Source organism: Rhinolophus sinicus, linkage group LG03 (genome assembly GCF_036562045.2).
Source record: "Rhinolophus sinicus isolate RSC01 linkage group LG03, ASM3656204v1, whole genome shotgun sequence".
Classification (NCBI taxonomy): Eukaryota; Metazoa; Chordata; class Mammalia; order Chiroptera; family Rhinolophidae; genus Rhinolophus; species Rhinolophus sinicus.
Genome location: NC_133753.1, coordinates 35,350,129 through 35,371,824, shown reverse-complemented (window position 1 = coordinate 35,371,824; position 21,696 = coordinate 35,350,129). Strand labels below are relative to the sequence as shown.

Here is a 21,696-nt window from a genome sequence, read left to right as displayed (position 1 = left end):
CAATAGGGAACAGCCCGAGCGTAGGTGTGGTGCTGGCCTTGCCCAAAATGAGCCCCTCTGAGCAGCTGGCGTTGTGGAGAGATTCAGCATCTTATAAACAACTCACCACACTGTAATTTTAAACCCAGGAATCACCATGCATTTAGCTTTCTATAAACATTTTTTACATTTGTAATGGTGCGTGGTGGCTGTGTCCACGTGTGATCAGAATGATCTTTCTGAGGCTAAAGTGTGAAAGCCTGTGGCCCTGGGTGCTTGCAGTCGGTTTTCTGTCTTGGTGACCAATTTGCAGTGACTTTCCTAGGCAGACAAGATGCCTTCAGGTGTAGAAAGTAGACTTATCAGTAGATGAGATCAGTGACTGAGGACAGTCTGAGGGGAATCAGGTCAGGGTTGCAAATACCAGCGTCCTTGCAGTGACTAAGCTGGGGATGCGATGTGGTAGTTTTGTGTAAGTGGTTGCGTTGAAATAGTAAACCTGTTGAATGCTTCAAAATATACAAGAAAGCTAAATTTTTATTAATGCATTTTGCCACACTACCCCCCAAACCCTCAGAGCATTTCCCACGGTGTGCAGATACGCTGACGAAGCTGCAGAACCTTTGATTTAGTGATGACAACTGCCCGGTAGAGATTAAACCAGCCTCATTCCAGGAATTTGTTCTGCTGATACAGAGAGGAATGTCAGAGAAAGGAATCTGGTTAACATATTTCCACCAAACAGTAGTTATCAAATATAAATCCTCCCTCTAACTTTTTAATGTCGTTCTCACTTCCCTTTGTGATGTCCGCTTAAAAGCCATCACACAGTTACAAGGGCTTCCGGATGCTGAAGTTTTCCTGAAGTCACTCCACAGTCCCCGTCAGAAGTGGTTGAGCTGGTGTTGGAACCCGGTCGTGGCTCCATGGTTGCCTGCGTCGTATTGTGTTTGTTCATCAGTTTGTTCCTCACTGAGGAGCGCAGACATTGGCTCCGAGAAAGACGGGGGATCCTTAATAGTTACCAGAGAGTGAGGCTAATTTTAACCAAGAACTTTTGTTCTACATGGTGTTTCATTTTCTGCTGTTGCAATTGTATTAAAGTAATCTTGGCATAAAAGTAGTCAGAAGAACATGAAAAGAGGAAGGTAATTAGTGAGTTTTAAAATTTGCTTTCAGTAAACATGGATATATAAAGCCCTCCAGGCCCACTTTTATGTCTTTATTTTCAGTCCAGAGAACTGGAGTTTCCATGGGATGCCAATAGACATTATTCTTAGCGGCCTGTGTAGAAATAAAGATTATACCTATTTGGCAATAAAATGCCTTGCTGATAAAATGTAGTTATAATATTTGAGAAGGAATAAGATTGAACAGCATCTGGTTTGGGGGCTGTGGGGGTCAGTGGCTGTAATCGTTTTTCCAGGGGACCATGTCTCAGGCCCTCCCTGTGGAGGGGGTCTTCATGTCCCTGTGGGATGGCGACGTGAGTCTTTGGCCCAGAGCAGTTTATCCAGTTTATCGTCTCTAACTCCTACTGAACTTTGCCTGAAGATCTGGAAAACATACGTAGTTGTTGAAACTAAGTAAATAACTGTTCAACTTCTCGTCTCTCAGGATTTGCCAAAGTTATTTCAGTTGTGAGAAGGTTCCAAAAAATATCTAATGATACATTTCTTTTCAGGCAATGTCTTTTGATATCATTTTCGTTTTCTGTATGGATGGCACCAAAAGGTTGGCTGCTTGTTTGGGAAGGTCTGAAGCCGAAAGTGCCTACAGGGTGGTGATTGCAGTGGGAGACATTTGCCTGGAGTGGTGAAGACTCTGACTTTAGGGGTTATTTTAGTGGGATCAGCAGAGGACCGGAGCGTAGAGAGCACAGGCGATTGCTGGTGTCTTGCCATAGACACGTCTTCTGCTGACTATGATGTCTGTCGGACTCTCATATCCTTTCTGAAAGACCTTCTAGGTGATTCAGAAAGTTGTATTCCTTCTTCTTTTTTTTTTTTTAACGAGCTTGTTAAAGAACAAAACTTGGCCTCTTGGAAGAGTGAGTAGCTTTGATGTGACCAAGCTAGTCACTGAGTTGTAGCTTCTTTTGTTTGTGTAAATCCCTATTTAAATGTGTCTTTGTACAATCCCAGTGCATCCCTTAGAGGCAGTGAAGATAGAAACCCATCCCTTTTTGGGTTTCTGTGATTTGCATTTCTTTGGGCTTCAGCTTAAATTTGTTTATTGACTTAACTGACAGACTAGCAACAGGTCAGCAGGCCCAAGGGCACAGGCTCGCTGGCAAGGCTGTGCTTTCTTTGGTGGGGAGGGAGCTCCAATGACACTTTCAGTTTGGCTCTTCTCCCAGATGATCGAGACGAGATGTCCTGGCGTCCAGACTGGTTTCTGTCACATGAGCAGGACAGACTTCCTAGCTCGAGAACTGTGGTATGTTGGCTTTAGGGATTTATGCCCTAAACCTGAGGTTAAAGTATTGAGTCTTAACAGCATCGTCGTTGCTATGATAGCTTTTTAGAGTGAAACCTGTTGGAGGTTCCCTCCTTTGCTTGTCACGTGAGGGAGAGGGTGTTTCCTGACAGGACTCTGTGACTTGGGCTTGGAAATACTGTTAATTATGTGCTGGTTGAGGCTTGGTCTGGCTAGAGGGGGTGCGTGCCCTTCACTTGGGTTCCTTCCTCCTTTATCTAGGGAGGAAATGGGAAAGGAAGGGGACTGGTTCTGGCTTTCACTTTGCACACCCCTGCCTGCGCTGATGCAGGGCGGGCACAGAAGAGAGAGTGTACTTTGATTTCGCTGCTCTGCTCTCTAGGCAGTGGAGCAAAGTGTTTGCAGGGTGCCAGTGGCTTTTCTGAAAGCTTGGGTTTTGGTTTCCCTAGGGATGGTGGGGTGCCTACATTATTTTCCTCTTGCATTGGGAAAGTCATTGGACTGAGAGGAGTGACTGCTGGGTCAGTTTCCAGGAGCCACTCCAAGAAGTTCCCTATTAGAACGTCCTTTGGGGACCAAGTGCGTGGGAAGGGCTGTCCCTCCACTGGACACACTTACTGAGAAACGCCCTTTCCGTTTCCTGATGGCGAGGATGTTGAAACTTGCAGGGAAAACACATCCTTTTTCAAATGTTTCTCCTACAACCTTTAGACTATCCCATGATTTTTTTTTTTTCAGCTCCAAATAGTATTTGGCATCTGGTGTACTTGGGAAATGAAACCAGACGTGAGGAATGTGAGAGGAGAGAAAGATGGCCAAGGAAAGAAGCAAAGTAATTTTTCCCTTTCACATTCTTCTTGATAAGAGAATTTGGGTTAACATTATCGTGTTGTTGAAACCCAAATTTTATGTCAGGGCCCTTGGAAAAATGCAAAATGTGGAATAAACTGCAGCTCTGAAGACAGTGGGTATGGCAATTAAAATTGAGGGTTCCCCCAACCATTCTAGTTGCTTTAATGGTGTAAATTTTCTTTCTTGTCCTTTTTATGTCTGTAACACTGTTTCGGTAACTCCAGAGACCATTTATAATAAAGAAACAATGACAATATTTTAGTGTTGAAATTATACTTGGAGAATGACATGTGAAATACTGTGTCTTGACTGAAATAATAGAAGCTGAGCATGACCTGTGTGGTTCCCCCTGCACTGCGTGAGGACGTGCAGAAACTCTCAGCTGTTGAACCAAGTTGGTGGCCGGTTCTCCTTCTCTCTCCTTCTCTCTGTCTCTCCTTCTCTCTCCCTTTCTCCAGCATCTAAGCTGTTGTTTCCCCTATAACCACTTTGGTTAGAGGAAAACCTTAGGGACATAGCCCGTGAGCGTATCCCTCCGCCTGGACAGCCATGTTACATATGTGTGACCGAAGTCCCTAATGAAACAATTTAAAGGATGTATGTATCAGTGCAAATCGATTTTATCAACATGACAGTCAGGTTTCCCTATATATTTGGTGCTGATCGTGTGTTGCTTCTTGAAAAACAAACTACGTATCACATATGTGTTGTGACTTGGCATTATCAAAGGAAAATGTTATGGAGGGTTTCCTTGTGGACTCTAAGTTCTTCTTCAGTGTTTTTCATCACCCCAATCATCGTCATCTGCAGTCCTTAAAGTTGGCCCTCATTTTTTGACTGTTACCACATGAGAGTCTTGTTTGTCTTGTTCGACAGTACAAATGACTGACTTTGAGCTAGGCCACAGATGGATTAAATTTCTTATTCTTTGCTAAGCACAATGCACCTGCTCCAGAATCTTAAGTAGCTTTTTAATTGCTTCCTTGTGCAGGGCATAGCAGTAGTCATCTGTAATGTTATAGATGGATTGCATTTTGGATGTCCCAGAAGTGACTTTTTCTCCTCTGCAACAATGCCAGAAGCTGAGATTAGAAGATGTGTTCTGGTGGAGGGCCCAGCTGTCGTGGTGGAATTAGTCTTTTCCTCAGGCTGATCTGATTAAAAAGAGGCCAAGATGTGGAAACATAGGGCCCTGGTTTTGATAACTGTGCATTCCCTCTTTACTGGACAGAAGGACCAACTTCACTGCTCCCAAAATGTCCCCACAAGGCTGCGCTCCCCCTCATCAGCGGGTCTTCATCTGTTTTTCTAGCACCAAACACGGCATCTGGCCTAGTAATTGACGAGGCTCAGCTATGATAGCTGAGGAAGTGAGCACGTCTTGGGCAAAATGTTTACTGAATGTGAGGAATGGGGAAATGTCTCAGAGATTCTATCAGTGGGTCTATTTTGGAAGGAGCTTACTTGAGGATGGGTGGAAAAACCAAGCACCAGTTAGTTCGGCCAGAAAGAAATTCCTCATTCGAAGAAATTGCAAATACCCCGAGGTTGCAGTCTCTGTGTAAAGCTATTGTCAGGAGATCTGATTGGCTTCAAATGCTTTGGCAGTTGTGAAAAACATCTACTGGCAACTGTGGGAAGGATACCCAGTCACACAGCCCCGAAGTTCCCAGATGAGAGGCTGTGTTCACTTAGGCATTTATGCTTTTTCATTCAGCAAACATTTATTGAGAATATACTGTGTGCCGGCGACCGAACCAAACTTGGTCCCCGTCTTCGGGATCTCATAGTGGGGAAAACAGGCATGAATTTAAACAAACAAAAAGCACTCACCTATGTATGTGATGCTAGGGGTATGGAAAGAAATGTGTGCCCATCTCTGGGAACCTGAAGGCTTAGAAAAGCAGCAGTATTTGTGTGGGTCTGGAATGGTGAGTGGAAGAAGGTCAAGTAAAGAAGGACGAGAGCACCCTAGGCAGCCGGGACTGCAGAGGTGTGGGTTCAGCAGTGTGGGTCCTGTCAAGATCTGATGACTGCGTGCGCACGTGTTTGTGAGGAGCATGGGAACACACAGCGCTCAGGGTGCTGGGAGACGAGGTGGGAACTACAGTAGGTAAGGGCCAGGCCGTGGAAGGTCTTGTGGTCCAGGCTGCAAAGTTGGACTGCATCCAGGAGACACTGCAGAGCAGTGACACAGTCAGATTTATGATGTGCTGAGAATAAATCCCAGACTCCTCACCCTGGTGGATGAGGCCCTGGGGTCTGGCCTCTGCCCTCTGCAGCCTCTTCTCTCTTAACACCCTGGTTCCTCGCTAAGCTGCAGCCTCCCTGGTCTTCCTTCCCTGACTCAAACATGCCAAGTTCCCCACCTGCCTCGGGCTTCTGTACACACTCCTTCTGCCTGGACTCCTCTCCCCTGACACTTGGCAGGGCGGAGCCCTTCACCCATCAGCTCTCGGTTTAAATGCCCATCTCTGGAGAGGCCTTCCCTGATCGCGCTGTCTAAAGTAGCTGTCCACTCCCACCACCACCAGGACCTCCGTTTTCTTTCGTTTTCTTCTTGCATCCCCTGTAACACTCACCAACATCAATATTTGTTTTAGTTGACTTGATTTTTTTTGCTGCCTTCTCCAACGCAAGTAAGCTCTGTGAGGTTACATTATTTCATTTTCATCCCGCTTTCCTAAGGGCCTAGCACAGAGTTTGACACATAATCGGTATTTGATAAAACACATTTGTGTCAATGAATTAAATGGGTGAATATGATGGACTAGGGCAGCTTTGGCAGCTTTCGAGCCATGGGCCGGCTTGGGCACACCACCTGTTTTTGTATGTTCCATGAGCTAAGAATGATTTTCATATTTTTAAATGGTACAACAACAGAAAGAATAATATTCTGTGATATGACATCATAGGAAATTCAGATTTCAGTGTCCACAAATAAAGTTTTATTGGCATGCAGGCATGCCCCTGTTTACAGATGTCTGTGGCTGCTTTCGTGATAAAATGGTAGGGTTGAGTAATTGTGATAGAGGCTTGATGGCCCACAAAGTCTAAAATATCTGTCATCTGGCCCTTTGCAGAAAAGTTTTGCCAGTCCTTAGGCTGTGAAATCAAGGGTCAGGGAGAAGAGTTGAAAAGCTGTCGTAGTCATTCAGATGGGAGAAGAGGGTCGGCTGAACTAAGGTCTTGGCTCTGAGGGTGGAGCAGGTGCGAACTGGATTCCAGTCAGATTAAGCAAGCAGGCTTTCTGACCTCTGCCAAGCTTCCCTGCCCCACTCCCAAATGATTAGGCTTCTCCGAATAATCATCGCTTTGCCTTCACCAGGAAATCAAGTCTCTCAAATTTCTCCCTTCCTAATTGCCCTGCTGTCTCCCAAATGTCCACTTAATTCTCATCTGTGAAATGGGGATGATGGAATGAAGTGATGGGTGTGAATGTGCTCACTAAAGTCATACACAGGCAGTGGCCAGGGTCCCTCATTAGTGCTAGAGCCATTAAGAGAGCTGGCCAGAAGTGTCTGTGCCACTGAGGGGTCAAGTGGGGAGATTAATCTTGCTTCCTGTTTTGGTCTATATCTAGGAGACTAGGCTCTGAACAGTGGAATTCTAAGTATGTGTATTAAAAATGGCTGCTTGTTAGAAATCTCAAAGCTTTGCCATCACCTACAGTTTAAGCGTTGGTTTAATAGAGGACTTTGTATTTGGGGTTCCACAGAGGAAGCAGCATTGAAGTCGGTCTTTGGGCTTTACTGAGTGAAGCCTTTAGGCATAAATCACCTGTCAGAGGCAATATTTTAATGATATCAATTTGTTTCTTACATGCAACAGACTCTGTATCTTATTACTCCATCGTAGAAACTAGCCAAGACCCTCATATTCTTTGGTTTGTGGAACTATTGGCGTTTTTTGTTTTTTTTTAAGACTTGAAAAATGCTTTGGATTGTTGATTTTTCAGATCTTAGCATTTCCTCTGCACTCCTCCATACAGCCAGAATGTAATAGAACTTGGGTTTAAGTGAAACAACTTGTAAAATGCAAAAATAAAGCAACCACCCTCTCTATTCATTTTTCAAATACTTTGGTTATACTCCTATGTGTGCGAGGCAGTAAGCAACACACGCCGTGGGCACTTTTCCTCATGGAGTTGACTCTTCAATGGGAGAAGACCCAGGCCACAAATTACTGTAACTGTTGGCTGTGCACCGTGGGGTCACAAAATGCTAAGCTGTCACAGACCCCATTCAGTTGAATAGGTTAGTACATGTATCCCATGTACTGTCACGTGCTGGGGACACAGCAGTGAGCAATCTATCCAAGTCCCATGCACCCCTGAAATAATCAAATAGGATAATTTCAGTAGTGGTAACTGCCGTGAAGAAAACGTCATGCAGGATAAAGAGCTAGAGAGTGACTGGTGTGTGGAAAAGGGACTACTGCAGGTAGATCGCTGGGGATGGCCTCCCTGAGAGAGTGAAATTCACGTTGCGGTCATAATGATGAGGAAGAGTCAGCCGTGCACAGATGGCGCCAGGGCGCAGCTGGTGCAACGGCCCTGAGGTAGGAGCCAGCGTGGTCAGAGTCGTTGAAGTGCAGTGACTCATACGGAGAGCGCTGCGTGGTGAGGTGGAAAGGTGGGCAGGGGCCAGACTGTGGACCCTTGGAGGCTGTTGGATGGCCTTTGCATATTGTTATAATTGCAGTGAGAAGCCACAGGAGGTTTTTATAAAACAAGATTGATACCTAAAACTTCAATATCCAAAATAGATAAAAGCAGAGCTGTTGGAATTGAAACTGGAGTGAGAAGCTCAAATCAGCACCTACTGAAAATCTCCAATCTCTCCCCCATCTCCCATCTTATAGTTGTGGGACCTTACATGTTAGGCGGTTCCAACGGGTAAGTCTGGTCTAAAGACGGCAGAGCCAGGGACTCCTCATTCCATCATATCCTAGTTACAGGCATGAGAAAGTTCCTCCTTCGGCCTCCTTATAGCTTCTACCCATTGGTTTTAAATTGAACATTGGGGCTGATACAGCTCTGTTCCTGTTTCTGTGTTCAAGGTTAGTTGTGGGCCTCTGCCTGCCCCTCGGGCCTTCTGTTCCCTTTCAAGCAGTGGCGGCAGTAGTGTTAGCCCTGTCGCTCAGGACATGCTGGGATTGTCAGGGATTGTCAGGATAGCGACATTTGCTGGCATTGCCTGGTGATCTGCAGTCTGCCCTCTGCGAGGGTGCTCAGCCGTCCTCGTATCTTCTCCAGCAAGGTCACCTAAAAATGAGAGCCATCAAGACCCACCTCTGCTCTCTCTCTCTCTCTCTCTCTCTCTCTCTCTCTCTCTCTCTCTCCTCCCCCCCGCCCCCCTAGTTGCTTGTGGGATAAATCCAGACTCCTCAGCCTGGGCTACAGCTTCTCCATACTAGTGCTCTGCTCTAGGCTGACTCCCCATGGTTTCTCTCTGAAATTCACGCCTTCATTTCTACCATCTTCCCTTCACAGGTGCATTTTTCCTCCTCTGCCCTTACAACTCATGAAGGGCCAATTCACATCCCACCGTTTTTTTCCCCCCAAACCTGTCTCTTCTTAAAAATTGAAAATCTACAAAAGTTATACATGAGCATGCTCTCGTTTTTTTATCGGGGGTGCCCAAAAATGTATACAAGGGGACACTTTGGTCAACATTGCTCAAGCAAGTAGTTCACTGTAATCAGAAGTGTCTGGACGCTGATGGTAACCACTTTGAGCACCTCTTGTAATTGCAGACGTCAAATGTGACTTGTGTTCTTTTGTTATTGGTATATATTGAGTATTACAATTTTAATATTTTTTTTCCTTTCTTAAAATGTGTATGCATTTTTTTTGGCACTCTGTATATGAATGATATATATGAATTGTTTTGTTTGTTTGTTTGTTTGTTTGCCTTTTCCCCGTCCGCTTTCTGTCTCAGAGTTAGGAATTTGCTTTGTATTTTTCCGGGCCTTTTGCTATGTATTTATCTGTAAACAGTTTAGTTTTTGTGTGAGATTGTTTTTAAAAGACATTATGGCATCATGTTGTACACATTATTCTTTGACTTGTTTTTTTCCACTTGTCATTATAACTTGGAAATTTTTCCCAAGCCAATACATATAGTTTTAACTTTGAAAAAAGTTATTGTCATTGAAAATTCAAACTCAAAAGTGTATAAAGTGAAAAGGAATAGGTCTCTAATTCCCTATATTTATTTTGGAGATTATTGCTGTTAACATTTTCTTACACATATTCAAAGATGCTTTTAAATGTAATCCTCTACTATATAGTATATATATCATACAACACCTTGAACATTTTTCCTTATCTATGTACACAGATGCCTGTTCTTTTTAATGAGCGCATAGTATTCTATTATATGAACATACTATAATTTATTTAACCATTTTCTTATTAGTAAACTTGTTTGATCTTTTCTGTTTAAAGATCTCTGACCTTCTAGCTCACATGAAGTCACTCTTCCTTTGTTATAAATTTAAGTTTTTCAACACAATAAGCATTAACTGAGTGCCCCCTGTCTTCCTGGCATTGTGCAGGGTGCTCGGCTCCCCGAGGTGCTTAATCCATAGCCCCTTCCTCCACATTGAGTTATCCCAGTCTCACAGGAAGACAACTCCTAAAGACCTTAGAATGTGACATGAGCTGGGATGGATAGAGATGCTTTAGCACATAGATTATTCTACTCAAGGAAGGTAAAGAAGGGGAAATTAGAATTGAACTGAAAAGCATGAGTGAGAAATTTCCTGGGGGGCAAGGAAGAGAAGGTCATTCTTGCAAAGGAAGTAACAAGAACAAAATGGGTCAGCAGGAAAGAGCATGTGATGTCCAAAGAATGGCCAGTAGCCCAGTGTGATAGCAGCATGTGTGCGGGGCATGGACTGACTCGTCCTACTGTTTGCTCGGCAATTGATCATAGGAAACATTCAACAAGTGAACAGAAGGACCTGTGCTCTCTGCCTGGCTGGACTCCAGACACTCTGGGGGTTGTTCCCGCTGTGCCCTGCAAGGCACTGTCGTTGCCTCCGGGGCAAGGGGCTCTCTCTTGAATTGGTCTGACTTAAAAAAGAAATCTTTTATTCATGTTGCACTCTTAACCATGTCATGTCCTCTCTTTGCAGAGTTTAATCACTCAAGAAATAGAACAGGATTCAGCCATGGCCCCAAGGAAGAGAGGTGGACGGGGGATTTCATTCATCTTCTGCTGTTTCCGAAATAATGATCACCCAGAAATCACATATCGGCTGCGGAATGATAGCAACTTTGCCCTTCAGACCATGGAGCCATCGTTACCCATGCCCCCTGGGGAGGAGCTGGACGTCATGTTTAGTGAACTTGTGGTAAGTCCCAGACTTCCCTCCAGGCGGTGGCTGGGAGGCAGGAGGGAGAAGAAAGGAAGCGGGCGGTTTGGTGAGCCATGGGCTTGCCCTGCTTCTGTGAAATGCCCCCTAGGCCCCTATGTCTGCAGCCCCACTGTCAGCCCTGAGCCTGTGGAGAAACACGGCAAGGAAGAGGTAGCGCTGCTACATCAAAGGGCTTTGCTGGTGTTGAACACTGGTGTAATACCCTGTTCTAGGTATTCCAGGTCTTCAAGTACGAGGCAGTGCTGCATCCGAAGTCACCCTTACTGGTTCCTCCCCCGCAACCTGAGTCCGCACTGTGTGCATCAATAGCTCCCGCATCTGCCTCGTACCTCCTGGGAGACCCCGTGCTCCTGCCACCCCCACTCCGTGGATGGCATTAATGTCTTTTTGAAAATTAGTCACTCTACCCGTCCTGTCCTTGATCCTGCCTGTCCTTGATCCTTTGATGAGAGACATTATTGCTTAAATACCGTATAATTATTTAGCCTAATGACAGGATTGCAATAATAACTGTTGTGGGAAACTTTTTATAGATACTATCACATTTTAGAATCCACTATACTGACGTGAGAGATGTGTCTGGTATAGATAGAACCCATTGATCAAGAGACGTAAGGGCTCGCTTCAGCGTAGCTTTCAAGCATCTCTGAAGTGGTGTTTCTTTCCATTCTGTGTTTCAGAGGATATTATAGTTTAAAGGGCCTGGCATGGAGATTAGGAAGACCTTGGTTCAAATTACCTCTCTGACTTGGTTATCTGGATAAGTATAGGAAAAGCATGACTTTTTTGAGCCCGTGTTCTGGAATGTGGAGAAAAAAAAAATACTTCCTCCTAATTTCATGTAATGATGAAAGGAGAACGATACATAGTATAAAGGCGCACTGCCTGGCCCTCATTAGGTGCTCAATAAATGTTACATGAGGACTCTATCCCCCGTGATCACCACTGGCATTTTGTAATAGAGTTAGTTCCAGTCAGACCATTTATGTTGTTCAACAGATCCTAGAGAGTGCTAGTGTTTTTCATGACTCTTAGCTCCAGAAAATAATGTAAGCTGTGTCACTGCCCTTCGCTGTAATAATGGAACCGATTGTGTCACCCCAGCTCTTCTAATTCTAGACCAGAATTCACCTATAAGCCTTTCTCACATGAGGAGCCAATATGAGAGAGTACTGTGAAGCTGATGTTTAAGTTCTGGGCTCCTCAGTGGAATAATGGGCCTATTATCAACCAGAACTAGTTGGGGAAATGAAGAGATGGTAGCATGTTTATGGTGTTGAATATTTTCAGTGTTTTGGGAATCTACCCTCTCCCATCTTCACTGCATACAGAAAGAACCCTGTTCTAGGTGTTAATGAGGAGGTTTGAAATAGAAAACTTGAACCCGCTCCTAAAGAGCTGACAGTTTCAGTAGCAAATGGGGACCAATAAAGGCATAATGCCACTAGGAGAAGAAGCACAACCCCCCTCTGTGTGGATTGTGTGTAAATGTATTGTGGGCTGTAGGATGTGATGATGAGGAAGGTGGTCAGGGAAGACTTCCTGGAGGAGATGAGTTGTGAGGAGTGATTGAAGGGGAGAAGGGAAGTGGAGGGGATCAATGTTAATGACTGTCATAGTCATCTTAAGCTAGTTTTTCTTGTGATAGCAAAACTTCAGTGGTTACAACAGCAGATGTAACCAATGTGGGTCAGCTCCTCCCCATCTTCTATCCAAGACCCAACCCTGGTGGATGAGGAAAGAGAGACACGGTGAATTCCTAGCAGGCTCTAGTTTAGGCTTGGAAATGACACATGTCACTTCTGCCCGCATTTCTTTGGCCAAGGCAAATCACATGGCCACTCCTGAGTTCACAGGGCAGGGAGGTATCATTGTTCTGTAGAGAGTGGCACCATAAGTCACACAGCTAAGCCTAAGGTCATTGGAGTGGGTGGAGGACGCCTAATTTGCTCACAGGGAGGGGCAGTGAATCATCTGCCATGATGGCTTCCAAGAAGGGCAATAATGATGTATCAACAGGCTTGGTTTTATTTCCCTCTTAAAGCATTTTAAAACCAAAAGTCTCCCGAAGGAGACAGATGTTGCTGGTAGATGAAGACCTCTTTGGTGGTTGTGGAGCTAGCGTGCAGAGCCAGAACCCTCAAAGCATACACATCCACTGTCCTTTCAGTCATATTCTATCATCCTCCCCAATTGAGACCTAAGCCAGAGCCTGTGTGGTGGCAGCTCCATGTACATCTTGAAGACAGCTCATTGTTCTATATTCGTAAGGGAGAAAATTCTACTTTCTGCCTTCTTGATGTCTTTATTTTGTGTGAAAATTGCCTACAGCTGTTACTTAACAAGCCAATGCCAAACCAGAACTTTAAGCTGAAACCATTGGAAAACAAATTATCTTGAGGTTTGCATCTGTCCTGGTGAGTGACGATGGATTTTTGTCTGCTTCTGACTTCAGGGCTTAGACCACAAATCTATCCAACTGCCAACAGTGTCCTGGGGCAAGGGAAGTGGACTTGGAGCCACTGGAAACCTCTGCCCTGGTTTCTCCTGACTAGTCACAAGCAGTTCCACCTATGCCAATGCACGGGAGAGGGAGGCCACGTGGGAGGCAGAGTGCATGGCCTCTGGAGTGAGACCACTCTGCCACCTAGGGTAACTTCCTCTGTTTCCTTGTCTATAAAATAGGGATAATACCTTCTCTATCATAGGGTTGGTATGAAGATTAAAGCAGATCACTTCTTTTAAAAGGTGAGCACTTAGTAGGTGCTTTACACCCCACATCCTACTGCAGCGAGAGGGATAGGAGATAATACAAATATTTTCTGGGCACAGCACCCTAAGCAAATATCCCAGGCTTTTGCTTTCCTTGAAAGCTAATCTGCCTGCTGTGAATGAGCCAGTGTACGTCCCAACTTGCAGGCCATGTTAGCTCTGTATCTGTTGGAAAGCATCTCATCAGAGCCGGTTGTGGTAAGCTAGTTTCCTTGACCTTGTCTGATGAGTCACTCATTTGATGTGTTTAAAAGTGACACCAAATAGGTAGCTTTCAGAAGCGCTTCCTGCAACCTTATCGTCTCATACATAAAGCAGGCCGCGACGGGACGTCAGCTGTGTGAAGCTTTAAAGAGGTGGGCAGTGAGGAGTACCATGTTCTCTAGCAGGTTCCCTGCCACAGGCAGTGGAATGAGAATCTTTCTAATTTCAGGAAGCAGTGGTTTCTGGAGGTCCCAGCCCCCCACCCTGCCGATTTTATTTTGTTATAACAACTTTATTGAGATACAATTCACATAACCATTTAATTCATCTAAAGTGTACAATTCAATGGCTTTTAGTATATTCACAGAACTGTGCAGCCATCAGTACAATAGGTTTAACAGCATTTTCATCATCCCCAAAAGCAACTCCTTTACCCTTTCACCGTCACTTCCCATTTCTTCCCAAAGTTACCACCCTCTGGTAACAACTAGTCTACTCTCTGTTTCTGTGAATTTGCCTCTTCTGAGCATTTCATAGAAGTGAAATCATGTAACATGTGGTCCTATGTGGTCCTTTGTGACTGGCTTCTTTCACTTAGCATACATGTTTTCTAGGTTCATCCATGTTGTAGCATGTGTCAGTACTTCATTCCTCTGTATTGTCAAATAATAGTCCATTATATGAACATATTACATTTTGTTTATTCATTTATTGTCGATGGATGTTTGGGTTGTTGCCAGTCTTTATTATGAATAATGCTGCTCTAAACATTCATATACAAGCTTTTACACGGAAACATTTTCACTTCTCATGGATGTATACCTAAAAGTGGAATGTCTGGGTCATAATGGTAACACTGTGTTTAACTTTTGAGAGAGTGCCAGACTGTTTGCCAAAGTGGAAAACAATGTATGAGGGTTCCAGTTTTTCCACATATTTGCCAACTCTTGCGAGTTTGTGTAATCTCTGCTAACCATATATTTTATGCCTTTGAGCATCAATCCATTTTTCCTGTATTGCCATCCCCACCTCACCTCTTCACTTCTGCTTTATCCTGTCTTAGCCACAAATCAAGAACATGACCAGTTTGAGACCCAGAACTGTTCCCATAAAATAAGATTCAGCTAAAATCTTGTCTTTTCTACAGGCTTTTAAAGGTCTTAGATGATCCCCACCAACCTATTTGGAGTTCTAGGCATGACAGCTCTAAACACTGTCTTTGCTCAAGTAACTTTTTCATCTTAGTGTTAACAATAGAAGATTTCCTTGGGGATGAACAGACGAGTGTGTCATTAATTGACAGACCAATTCTTTTGATGTATGTTAAGTGCCTGCTCTGTGCCAGTCCCTGAGTTAACCGGTGAGCAAAACAGATGTGTCCCTTAACGACCGCGAGGGAAACAGGTAACTAAATCCAATGTGACCAGTTGTACGAAAGGGGCTGCTCAAGCAGCACATTTTGTTGGAGAAGAGCCTTTATTCTTCTTTCTTCATGAGGAGGGAGTTCCAGTCACAGTCACAGGTGCTGTTTCTGTCACAGGTGCTGTTTCTGTCATCCTTAGCTTTCTTGCTGGGGAGGGGTAATAGTCCCAGCTTCTCTTCCATCTCCTCTTTGGAACACACATAGCTCAGTCTCTCTCCCTGTCTCTATTTCGCTGCAAATCAACCTTTCAGAAAACACATACGTATTCTGTGACCCTTCATCCTATAAATTTCATAGGATTGAGCCCCTGTGTGGAGTTTGGCAATGGTTCAGCTGTCCCTGTGACTGGTGGGTAAGTGTCTAATCCGGCATTGAAATCTCAGCAAGCCCACTTGTCTAAAGTTGAAAGTTGAGCGCTCCAACTCGGCTTTCATGAGTAAAAAGAAAGATATTTTGATTTCCACTTGCTGATTCCTTAGCTTAGCTCTCAGATAATGCTAAACCTGCTGGGGAAGGATGGTGCTATTTACTGACACCTACCCGCAAGCCCCACAGGTATCTAACCTAGTACGGAAGGATCTTGGACGGCTTCCTGGAGGAAGTGACATTTACTGTAAGACATGAAAAACAGCAAGGAGTTATCCAGGCAAAGAGGAGAGGAAAGAGTGTTACAGACAGTGAGAATAGCATGTACGTACGTGTAAGGGCTGGGTGGTAAGAGAGAAAATGTGGAAGGCTCAAGGAACTGAAAGTTCAGTATAGATGGAGCATGAAATAGGATGTTGGGAGCATTGGAGGTTCTGAGAGGCCTGGAAAGCGGGATGGGGATGGTTGTATTGTTAGTTAAATTTACATATCTCGGATTCTTATTTAAACCAGAAGAAAGTACCTCTGATTTTTTGCAGGTTTTCTCAGTGAATTAAGTATACCAAAGTATATTAAAATATTTTGCTGCCTGGTTATACTTACAAAAATAATGATTGTTCTTTGTAGTTTCTGTGACGTTTCAGTAAGTTTAGCTAAAGGTGTTATGTCTCCCTGAGTAGATTCTGAGTATGTTTTCCTTTGAGTCCAACTGTTGAGGTGAAATGCCTCCTTGGTACAATGCATCCCTCGTCTGGCTACTTTAATTTGAAATAAAATTACTAGGAGCCCCTTCCGCTTTTCTACCCCATGTATAAACTCCTGCATACAGCAAGAGTTGATGGGCTAAGGGTTTCCTACAGAACATTTTACAGAATATTGGAATTGGTATCTCTCCTCAGGTTTCCTGAGCTCTCTTGCCTTGGGAAACATGCAAAATGTCCAACTGCTTTACCTGGGTGAGATTTTAGGTGAGAAACTAGGTTTTAAGATAAGTCTGGTTATTATTTTTAAAGTGTATTGTAGTATATTTCACTTCTTATAGCACGCACATTGTTTGAGTACCTGGAATCAGTTTTGCAGAGTTATTAGAGGAAAGCTTTCATTTCTAATACAGTACATCACTGTGAATTTATAACCAATTGGATATAATATGCAGTGTGCACCCAAGTTTTCCTAAGCAGAAATGTTACCAATTCCATTTTAGGCTGTTTTCTGGTTAGTTTGCCTTTTTTCAAACCCAATGCTAAGCCTTGCATGTATTTGGCCAATGGGTCTAATGCTGTGCCTTCCAGGAAATGTAAAATATTTTAAAGAAACTTACTTAGATCATTACTGATCATGAAATCACCTTTTATACTATTGAGGATTGTCAACGAAAAGTTAAAATCTCAGTGAGGAAGGTAGTGATGATGGATGCCGTAGAATGATGGGGAGATTTGTATCTTCATAAGTACAATTACTCACTGTAGGTCAGTTTTATTAAGTACTGAGGACATTCTTAACATTGGTCACCAGCCTAGAATTTGAGAAATGGCGATAACAGGAATGAGTGAATTTGGTTAATGTATCAGTTAGATGAATTCACAGGCAAGGTAAGCTGTGCCAAATGAATTCCCTTGGGAACCTACATCTGTAATCTCCTCATTTTTCAATATATTCTGAAGTCACTTTGGTATGAAAGGAGCTACAGGAATCCAAGTTAGTCTTACGGATTTATCAGTGTACAAATTTTGTTCTTTTCCTAACTAGCCAGTGTGAATTGTTTACCCATCTTTTCAGGCTATGAACATAACTTTTTTTTTTTTATTATTATTACTAAAGTTAATTTAAGTTCTCTTTAATAGTAACATTTTTCCATTATCACCAGAATTATTGGAAAGTTTCAACACTGTTTATCTCTTTATTTTTAAAACTTGCCTTTTACACTAAGACCATGACTAAGAATAGAAAGTTCCTTACAGAGCTGTTGAGTTCCCTGTCATTAAGAAAGATGAAAAGATTGGGTAGCAGGTACTTTCATTTTAACCCAATTAAAGAAAAAACAAACTGGTTGTAAGGAGTCATAGTTTTAATCTATTGTTTCTTAATTAGAGTGTTAAGGATTGCTCAGTAATTAAGTAAAGGAAGTCAGACTGCATAAAGACTTCAAAGATATACCTAGGACAGTCTCGAAGCATTCCGTCATTTGGAAGCCAAAAATCAGAGTCCACTGAAGGAATTAATGTTAAAATTATTCTATTTCCATGAGGTTAAAAATTCTTTTCATTTGACAAACCTATAAAAGTCAAAAGAGAAAATTATGTTTAGTTAAAGGACAGGAATAGTTGACAGAGAAGAAAAACAAATATTGAGTAGATCTTCCCTTGACACTGTCGCGTTTTGGGATAAATCAATCTGATGAGTTAAAAGAAAAATGTTTAGAACAGTATGAAAATACGCGGTACATCACAGGGAACAGGGAGTGTAGATATGAGCCTAAATGTGTTCAGTGCTCAAATCCCTGTCTAGTGTGCAGTCAACTTAAAGATGATCCCAAATGCAGAACTTTATCAAATGAATTATCGACTGTGGTACAGGGCGATGTTGATATAGGTGGCTTTGCTTGCTTGTATCTGTTGTACTTTTCCATAGAACATGGCGTTACTTGTAAGACTCAAAGTAGGGTCGGCAGTAGATCTTCATCCCAGCGGCCAGTAGACATTTCTTTGTGCAGGTTGAGGTCCTGTCTGCTTACCGACAGTAAGATGGTCACCATGGCTTCTTAAATTTCCTTCTTGTCCTCTAATTCACCAAACAAATCCAGTAAAGCTTAAGGTAAAATCACAAAACCATTTTATTCCTTCTATTCCTAAATTATATTTTATCTCACCAAGATAATTCCAAATGTCCTTTTGTACAGGCTGTTAAATTTAGGTTTGACCTCATGTTAGGTATTTTGTTACCAATCAATGCATTTATTTCTGGGTGCTTCTAAATTTCAATTATGGGGATTGAAATGGGGGTATGTGGAGAGATGGAGGAAAGAAACATGAAAACTTTTTTTAAATACAAATACTGTAAAACCATCTCTGAACTTAATAGTGTTATTAAGAAAACGAGTCCCTTTGGCCTTGATGATTTTCATTACTATGAATCCTGAGGAGACTCTGAATGGTATGTACCTACTTAGCTTTTGGCTACAGTTTAAAATCTGATTATTTAACTTAATCCTCCGGCTACCATGTACAAATTACACAAAGTCAACATATGGTATGGGCTTTCCAAGTCTCTCCATGTCCCCATATAAACCTGTATAGTTGTTTAAAAACTGGGAGAATAATTTCATCTCCAAGTAGTGTGGTTTAGATAAGCTTTCAAGTATAATTTTGAAAATATATTTCAGTAATAAGTGGAAAAATCTGGTAGTTTCTACAAATAACTGCACAGGAGAATATATATTAATGCACTGGGCATCATCTAAATGCCATTTGCTTTTATAAAACATATGTCACATGGCCTGTGGGAGGTAAATGCCCAGTATGTGGATGGTACATTTTAGTCTGTCCAAAGATTTTTATTTCCTTTGCTTAGAATCCTGTCCACCTTCAATTCCCAGAATTCCTCTGGAATTTAAAACTGTTTCTTAATGTGTGTTATAGGAACTCAGTACCAGCTACATCTTTTAGTTAGGATTTTTCTGGCTCATGGATGAAGAACCATATATATGAGTATATTTGAAAACCAGGTCTCTAAAAACGTTGCATTTTCCCTCTCTTGTCCAATTTTAAATGAATCCACTAGAAACATCCTATAGTTGCCAGCTTTTTATTTCATCATACAGTGTAATACGTAAGAACTAAACTAAACCAGGTGACCTGTCAAGATGGGCATTTCTTGGATGTAGAAGAAAAAGTCAGCAAGTCCTTTGCCATCTTCTAAACAACCAGACAGTTTGAGTTTATTCGCGTTATTCTCATTATGTTAAATCCACTATGAATATGCATCCTTGTACCTTCAGAGAGTAGATTGGCACGCACGCGTGGATCTGGCTTTTTAACCTTCAGGATTCTCAGGGCCTGGAGCCCTGCCTGGCCCAGAGGTAGGTGCTCAGTAAATGCTATGGCATGGCACTTAATGACTAAGTACTGAAGGATAACGTATGCCATGCTCAGGAAGTATAATATTTGAGTGAAGGCATGTATACGTGAGTGCATACATAAATGAATGCTGAGTCCTTCAGCAGCGGGGTTTGTATTTTGAATTAGTCTCAAAGCAGTAGTGGTAGATTTGAGCTGATGTCTGCACCCCACCCATCACCTATTGTCGTTTTCTTTGCTCATCTTTATTTGGAGGTCAGTTACTATGGGACCATCAAAGTGGCTGCCATGAAGGGTAGCAGATTAAAAGGATAAAGGTGATAATGTTTAACAAATACTTTCTGTCCTTAACAGTCTCTCTACCATTAATACTTGGTAATAATTAAGCTAGAGTCAAACAAACTCAGCAGCAGAGTGAAAATTCACCTTCTCCAGAGTAAACCTCAAAAGATACAGAAATGTGAGATTGGGAAAATACTGTATACTTTTTAGTGAAAAAAGACAAAATACAAAATTGTACGTATAGTTTTGTCCCAACCCTGAAAAAAAACAAAAAACAAACAAAAAAAACACAACAATTTATATAGATAACTGAATGAGAGACTGAAAGAAATTGTTGTTTATATATCAAAAGATTAGAACCTAGAATATTGTTAAACACCTACAAATTAATAAGAAAATCACAAACAATGCAATAAAAATGAATGTACATATAGGTAGGGAATTCCCATTAAGAGAAATATAAGTAGATACAATGTGGGAAGAAACTCATTGTGGTAGATATCTTTTGACCCAGTTAAAACTTAGAAGTGTATTAAAATGAAACTTAAAGTGTCACCTGAGCTGCCAAACAGGTCTCGGAAGGGAATGCTGACCAGCTGTGGGAAGGGCTGGCAAGAACAGTGCTGGTGTCATTGAGGGAGGGGGACATGTGTAGAACTTAGCTTCACAGTTGCCCATGTGTGCCTTTCTCATCTGTCACGGTATAACTGGTTCTGTGTCCCAGGAGACAAAGTCCCTCCATTCAATTAGGAAAACACTGCTTAGAAATTCTCTCAATTAAGCCTTGTCAACAGAAGCTGTAGTAGATTGTAGGTGCAAAAACTGGAAATTTGGGTGGTTGGATGGATATTGGGAGATGATTTTAACATACTTAGAACAGAGTTATTTGTTTTAGGTTACTGGAAAACTGCTGGTGATGGCAGACTAATTAAAAGTCACTCTAATGGACAACCAAGATGGCACAGTAGGGAAACACTGTTTACCTTCTCTCACAACCACATCAAAATTACCACTAATCTGCAAAACAACCATTATTGAGAATCACCTAAAATCAAGCTGAACTAAAGCCTTTCAACTAAGGACCTGCAGAAGAAGCCACCTCCAGACTGGTAGGAAGGTCAGAGACGCAGAACGGGCTGGTCCCACGCCTGCGTGTGACCTAAAGATCGGGAGGGCTATTTCAGCCCACCCCCAGAAGGGTGAGAGATCCCAGCCCCACTCCAGCCCAGTGTTCCAGTGCCAGGGAGAGAAGTCCCCATAATTTCTAGCTGTGAAAACCAGCGGAGATTGTGATTCAGTGAGACAGAGCGGCTGCACTCACAGGCAATCTTCTTAAAGGGACTGCGCACAGACTTACCCACCAGTGGAATCACTCACTCTGAGCTCCAGCGCTGGGACAGTGGCTGGGAAGGAGGCAGGGACAAATGGTAGGGAATTGAGTTACCTGGCTTGGGACGGGGACTGGAGAGGCGGCTTTCTCCTGGATGGGGGAGCTGGTGGAGGCCATTGGGTCTTTGTTGAACCCTCCCACTTCCCGGCCAGGAACACAGGCAGCCCCCATATCTGAGTCTCCACTGTTAGTTCGCCACACCCTGGCAAGTTGAGACCTGGCCCCGCCCAACTTTCAGGCATACCAAGGCTGCTTTCAGTGGCTTTTTCATGCAGACCACTTGCCTTGGCTTAAGCTGCAGACTTTCCTAGGGTCTCTCAAAGGTTCGCAGAACCCAGACAAGCAGCCTCTGGCCTGAGCATGTCCTGTGCCTCTGGCTGAGCAGCCCTAAGCCGGCACTAGCGGCAGCCAGCGGTTCTCAACTTGGCCTCTCAAGGCTCTTCCAAGCATAGCACAGGTGGTAGCCATCTGTGGATTTCTTTCTGGCTCCTTCTGGGTGGCCCCAGGTGGGGAATGGGCTGTGGCTA

General features: G+C 43.1%; 1 protein-coding gene across 6 annotated transcripts in view; it reads left to right on the top strand.

Moving 5' to 3' along the window:
* Positions 1-21,696, top strand: part of DAAM1 (dishevelled associated activator of morphogenesis 1) — a 160,845-nt gene that overhangs the window by 50,393 nt on the left and 88,756 nt on the right. For all 6 annotated transcript variants that reach the window (XM_074327417.1, XM_074327416.1, XM_074327415.1 and 3 more), the window contains exon 2: positions 10,414-10,632. In XM_074327417.1, the coding sequence (XP_074183518.1) occupies positions 10,450-10,632 (183 nt within the window). In that variant the 5' untranslated portion in view covers positions 10,414-10,449. The remainder of the gene's footprint in view (positions 1-10,413; positions 10,633-21,696) is intronic.